At 36.5% G+C, this 6,213-nt stretch overlaps 1 protein-coding gene across 1 annotated transcript; it reads right to left on the bottom strand.

Moving 5' to 3' along the window:
• Positions 1-406: 406 nt before the first annotated feature.
• On the bottom strand, positions 407-5,958 carry LOC114409212 (O-fucosyltransferase 31-like). Its single transcript, XM_028372574.1, has 10 exons — positions 5,642-5,958; positions 5,445-5,507; positions 5,224-5,305; positions 5,017-5,087; positions 4,764-4,852; positions 4,467-4,670; positions 2,848-3,103; positions 1,346-1,573; positions 1,006-1,203; positions 407-839 (listed from the first exon to the last, which is right to left on the bottom strand). Exons 1-10 carry the CDS (start codon positions 5,774-5,776, stop codon positions 630-632), a joined length of 1,536 nt encoding a protein of 511 aa, XP_028228375.1. The 5' UTR covers positions 5,777-5,958; the 3' UTR covers positions 407-629.
• Positions 5,959-6,213: the final 255 nt, after the last annotated feature.

Genomic DNA, 6,213 nt, shown 5'->3' with positions numbered 1-6,213 from the left:
TAAACATCATCTTATCACGGTAATTTTGACCATGAGAGTACATCACATAATTGTGGGATTTGTAAACTTGTACCCCTCCCCAAAATCAGAATCAAAATCTCTGAATTACAAAGCAAATCTCAGGGGGTTCCTGCCTTGAGTCATGGTCCTTAAGCCATCGGTGTAACGGTTAAAAGTGTGTGATAGACGCTTAACAAAAATGAAAAGGGTCTTTGAGATGTAGCTAGTTCATTCAAACCATTAAATATTCGTACATGATATCTTTTCTTCTTACGTACGCCTCTTTAAGCCTGACAGTATATGGTTTCTCTTTTTGGTAATCGTCTTTTCCTTTTTGGTTCAAAATGGGAGGCAACAGGGGGTTTGGCTAATAATCCCACCCGTGTTTACTAAATAAAATACTTTCTCAATTAACTATCACAAATACTTTGAATTGAATACTATGTCACGTCATAAAAAGAGTTCCGTGACTCCGTGGCAGCATCTTAATTTCACGAATTCGAAAACTACTGGAACATCACCACTGCAATTAGAACTTGGGAGAGAAAAAATGAATTTTGGAGAAACTAAATAAGCCAAAACCGTAATTAAGCTAAAGATCAATTTATAACAGCCAAAACTTGCTTCCATTAAGCTCTACACATGCAATCAGGAGCAGGATACGTATAAATTGATTGCTTCTCCTTCCTTAATCTTATCTGCCCTTGTCTGTTCTTGTGTCCATCAAGAATTGCACGCTGAAATTCTGACCAGCCTATGCTTTTATTCTGAAATAGCTGCCCCAACAGTCCCATGCTTGGTCTGATGGTCTTCAGATTCATATAAGCACGATTCGCTGCCTAAAGAAGCAAAAGATGTTTGGTTTAAATGATAAATTTTGGGAAATTACATCAATTCTTGCACCGATACAAAACAAACATAGCTCAAGGCTCTTTTAAACCTATAAGTTGTTATATAACATAATTATTTGGACTTTGAAATAGAAAATTTAACAATGATTCTTACTAGAGCATTGTGCATATTGCCTGGAGAAGCAGAAATGAAGATGTCACTCTGCATGCTCACGTAATAATCAACAGCAGCTAACAGTGATGCCTTTCCTTTAACCTTGGCCATTTCCTCTGTGGAGACTAGGCTCTTCTTATCTTCCATAAGAGGAAATAACTTGCTTAAAGTAGCTAACCTAGCTTCTCCACCATAAACCTGAAAGCATACAATCAATCCAGATAAGTCCCAAGTCAGAGCACAAAGTGCCCTATCAATCATTAGGCATCATTACGGATATCAGAATGAAATATATGCTGTTACATAATCACAAGCCATCCTTCATATGTTTTTAATGAACCTTGTGGGAAGCAAGATAAAGCCGTGTTCTATTGTTGAAACCCAAAGCTGCCAGGAGCAATCCAATCTCTTCAGGAGTCAGTGGACAACGCCCCTGATTTCTCAACTCTTCATCAGTGAATTGAGAGTTCAATACCCTTCCCTGCCAAAGCACCTGCCGGTACTTCACTAGAGCAAGTTTCTCAGCTTTACCCCCACCAAAATCACAGGCTGAATGAGCAGCCATATCCTGCATAGTAAATTTGGAATCAAAGTGTTAAGGGCTGAGAATGTAATAATAATAATAATAATAGATACTGGAGATTAGCTCTAAAGAACTCAAGGAAAGTATTCTGGATTCGGAGAAACAAAGATGCAAAAGAACATAGAAACAAAATAACAGGGTCCCAGACACCCCTGAAACACCCACAAACCAAACCTCCTAATTTTATCTCAACACCCGCCTAACCACACAAGCCCACTCCTGATTCTCAATCATTATTTCTGAATCTCCCATTCACAGCATGCCTGCTGTCCCTGTGTATAGCCAAATCCTCTCTAGTCCTTCTCGCCAATTCCAAGTAGACCACTCTGCTCTGCTGTGCCATTTCTTTCCCAGCCCATATTTTTTATATATACATGGGCTAAGGGTGTATCATATAGACATGTGGCCATTATGAAAATAAATAGGACCTTCAATTTTCTGAAAAAATGTATAACTTTTCACAGAAAATCCAGGATGTATTACACTGCTACATAGGGGAGTAGATTATATGGCTTTTAGTTTTGTGAAAAGGAAGAGAAGGAGATCAAGGACACCGGAGGGAGTTGTTAAGAGGGATCTCATGGTAAATAATATCTCTTAAGATTTGGCCTTCAACCAAGTCAAATGGCATCGTGTGATCCATATAACTGACCTCACCTAGCGGGACAAGGCTTTGTTGTAATACAAAGTTACATAGAAAATTCAAGATGAAATGTGTCTCATTGCAGTTAATCTAAAAAGTCTAAATAACAAAGTCATCCTTTTTGTTCATAGAAGCATGTGTTAACATGTAGTAGTCAACTATAGAAGGATGAATTATCATTTAAATACATGAAACCATGCTCAAACACGCACACACAGGCAACATAAATATGTAGTTCCTTTAAGTCATAATTGCCCTAAAAGGTCTTTACAACAGAATCAACATATTTTCTATATATAAGCATGTATTATTTGGCTACTCTAATAAAGAAGCATGAACCAGCAATTTATCATTCACATATGCAAGAATAATTGCACTCACAAAGAGGGAAAGTATTGGTGCTATGGATATTTGCATTAATTCTCCTACTTCAAAATTCTAAGTTCTAACTACATATCAAACTATACACAGCATAGAAGATTGTGTCCCTAATGCAATACTGAATAACAAGATTTTTCAAATGAAATTAGAAATACAAGAGACCTAGAATGTCATGAAGCTACATGCCTAAGCTTCGAATCTTAATAAACCACTCAAACCAAAATGAAGTCTTTACTTTGTCAAAACGCAGATGCAACACAACAAACTTCCCAGTTTGCTGTTTTCCAAACTTATCATTTTCCTCCAGCGGATAGTCACTCCCTTCTGTAGTGTGGCGAAGACGATGAACAATGGCATTTCCTAATTCCTTGATATGTGAAACAAAGATCAGTGCTTCAAAGTTGACCTTACAACGGAGGCGCTGGATGTCTGATGGCAAGTTGTTGAATGTCAAGCGATGAGAGAATGGTGCAATAGCAGCAATTCCATAACTGTATCAATGAGAAAATCTACAACATTTGAAAACAGATATTATTGTAAATAATGTATTATATAAAGGAATACATTGAATGGTTTATGACCCTGCAAATGCTGCAGATTGATGCCTACTATATAGTTTTTCTGCTCATGAAAAAAGTTGATATTTAGAATAGAAAAAAATTAGCTTTCAATTTATCTTTTATCTAAAAGATAAACCAAAAGATAGTTATTTTATCTTTTATTCCCAGGATCAAATGCTATTTTCATGTTTGCTAGACATAAGTTATAATAAGGCTTATTAATTTCCTTCCTAGTCCCTAGAGGAGAGAATCTAAAGGTAGTCAAATGCATCCTAAGACACCTTAAGGGTATCATCACTCATGGATTACTCCCCCAGCCTGCTACTGCCCTGAAACGGTGAAACCCTTCTCTTTACATTCATTTTATGATACTGCTTGCTTGGGCCAGTGGTCTAGATGACAGAAGATTTGCATCAAGTTCTTGCATCTACCTACAACCTAACCTCAGTTATTGGTGGTCCAAGAAATATTGCCCAAGCATCCAGATCCAGCACTGAAACTGAATACAGAAGTTTTGTCAATACTGAAGCTGAGATCTTATGGATCCATACTCTACTTCAAGAGTTAAAAGTCTCGGTGCTCACCCTTGTTATTTTTTGTGGCAAAGACAATTCACTGCTTCCCTCTTTCAAGACTCAGTGCTTCACTCCCAATTCTCCTGAACTAAGCACATGGAGTTGGACTAGTTATTTGTCGAAGAGAAGGTAATAAAGAGCTAACTAAGTCTCTCCCAGCATACAGGTTTTTTGAGTTGCACAACAAACTCAGGGTCACGGACCAATCTTTTTCTCCATCCTCTTGAATCTGAGTGGGGAATATTAGCATAACTACTCATATGGTAGTCACTGAAGTCTGTTATACTAGACTCAGTTACACCTATTGGGTAGTTAAGTTACACGGTCAGCTCCCTCCCTAACTCTCAACCAATAATTGTATTATCTCTTGCATTGCAAAACTAGTTCATTCATTCAGCCATTTCCACTTTCCACCAATATAATTCTCTCGAATTCTGTAAAATATTTCTGAACATTTTATTTCCTTTTTTCCCTTATTTTGTCACACTTTCTCACACATTATTGATTCATATCACAGAGAATAACACTTATAAAATGTTTTTTGAAAATCCATCTCAGCATTAGTAACAAAAGCTTTTAAGTCATATTTACAGAAAATAGAAGCCCGTAACTAACCAAGTAAAGCAATGAAAATAGTGGTAAAACCCAAGTCCAATAGTGGAGGATGGGGAGCGGGAAGAAGGAACACATTAGAATCTGAGGTTAAGCTATGTACATACCTCTGAAGTACAGGCAAGACATTTTCTATATACCAATCAACAGTTGCTTGAACAGGTGCGGTTTTGATTCTCGTAGCTCTTATGCCCGTGCCATAGTACTCTCTTGTACTCCAAGAGTAGTCACTAGGAAGCTCCTTCACTATGGACACTTCATCACGGAGGTCATCAATAAAGTGATCCACGTCAAATATATCTGCAAATGAACTGCGGAAACACAACAACTTCACATAAATGGCAACTTTCCAGTTTGAAAATTAAACATATAAAGGTTGAAAAAATAGCAGACTCTGGATATACCTTGAATCTTGCCAGACAGGATTCACTTCAAAATGTGGGAGCACCAACGTCGCATTCAAAATCTTAGCAACAGCAACAGCATCACATATCTTTTAAAGATAAAAAAGAGGAAGAACAGTATTAGACAAGCGATCAAGTTTTGACTTTTGAGGCAAATGTCAATGAGATAAATGATAAAACACTACATTTTTTTTCCACTTTACCTCTTCGATCAAATTATACCCTTTCAACACAATCTCATTCATTCACTTACCCCTATCTTCTGCTGGTTCAACCCTCCATCAAGGAAAACCTGGATATAACCCCATGACTTTTCAGGTAGTGCTGCAAGAAATTATAAGCAAAAAGAAACATGTAAAATACCAGACACTACCAACAGACAACAGAGCCCTCGTTTTCATGAGAAATAAATGTCCAATGTGTAAAAGAAAATTAAATTCAATATACAATTTGAACTCACAAGGTGGTTTTGGACGCTCAGTACAAGGCTTCCATCCTTGGAAAGCCAAGGGAGACCAGATACTAGTTTGGAGTTCAACTGACTGAAAGAATAAATAAACAATTGGTAATCTTGAAACAACTAGAGACACAAAAAGCATGCCAAGTCAACCTAATTTTTTTAACAGTTAAATAAAATTATCATTATAATCATGAATTGATTAACATGCATTCTTCACTCACTGTTTGGCGTTGCAAGGCACCCTCTAGCAAAGCCACGTGCATAGGCCTCGGAGCATTCCACTCCTGCAATGGTAATTCATTGATTTCAAAGTAAAATCAATCTTCTTTTTTTAATTTCTCACAGAGAAGTCACATTTAATTTGACAAATTTAAGGAACGAAAAAATAAAAATAAAAAAGTTGAGAATTAGGAGTTACAGAGAACGTAGAAGGCGAAGCACGACCGAGAGGTTGGAAAAGATTGGAAAAGAAAGGCGGCAAGAGAATCACGAAAACCACCGCGAATGCGGATTTTTGAGATTGGTTCAGTTGGGTGAAAATCTGAAGCTTCATTGTTCATACAAGCGAGTTTCAGTGCTGCTCTAAACGCTGCGTTTCTGTACCCGATCAACTCAACTCAGAAGATAATGTTCCCTTAGCTTCATTAGATTCATCTGCATCTGTAGGTCAGAGATCCAATTCTGGAGCACAAGAACTTTGTTTTATGAAAATTTTCAAGATTAATGTGGTACTAACCGGACTCAATTACGAGAAGAAGGAGAAAAAATTATTTCACATTTTATTAAGAAAATTATTTAACTTTTTAATAAAAAATTCTTTTTTTTAGATAACAATCAAAATTTTCTTAAACTACTTTTTGATTGAAATTCGATATCAACATAAACTTCTATTAGATGAAGGATAAACGAAGGATAAGAATAATTAAAATTTGTTTATATTTAAGAGTGAAATGACTTTGAGATCAAATTAATTTACAAAAATATATTAAA

The sequence above is a fragment of the Glycine soja genome, chromosome 4 (genome assembly GCF_004193775.1).
Source record: "Glycine soja cultivar W05 chromosome 4, ASM419377v2, whole genome shotgun sequence".
NCBI lineage: Eukaryota > Viridiplantae > Streptophyta > Magnoliopsida > Fabales > Fabaceae > Glycine > Glycine soja.
The sequence above is the reverse complement of the archived record's forward strand: the minus strand, read 5'-3'. Positions and strand labels throughout refer to the sequence as shown.

What these genes read in the sequence shown, in the direction of transcription:
- LOC114409212 (XM_028372574.1), bottom strand. Translation starts at nt 5,776, where the DNA reads ATGAAGCTTCAGATTTTCACCCAACTGAACCAATCTCAAAAATCCGCA. An exon ending in GTCTTGCCTGTACTTCAGAG is followed by an intron (nt 3,104 to 4,466) that starts GTATGTACATAG and finishes TCATTGATACAG; the next exon opens with TTATGGAATTGCTGCTATTG. An exon ending in TGCATCTGCGTTTTGACAAA is followed by an intron (nt 1,574 to 2,847) that starts GTAAAGACTTCA and finishes TTTACTATGCAG; the next exon opens with GATATGGCTGCTCATTCAGC.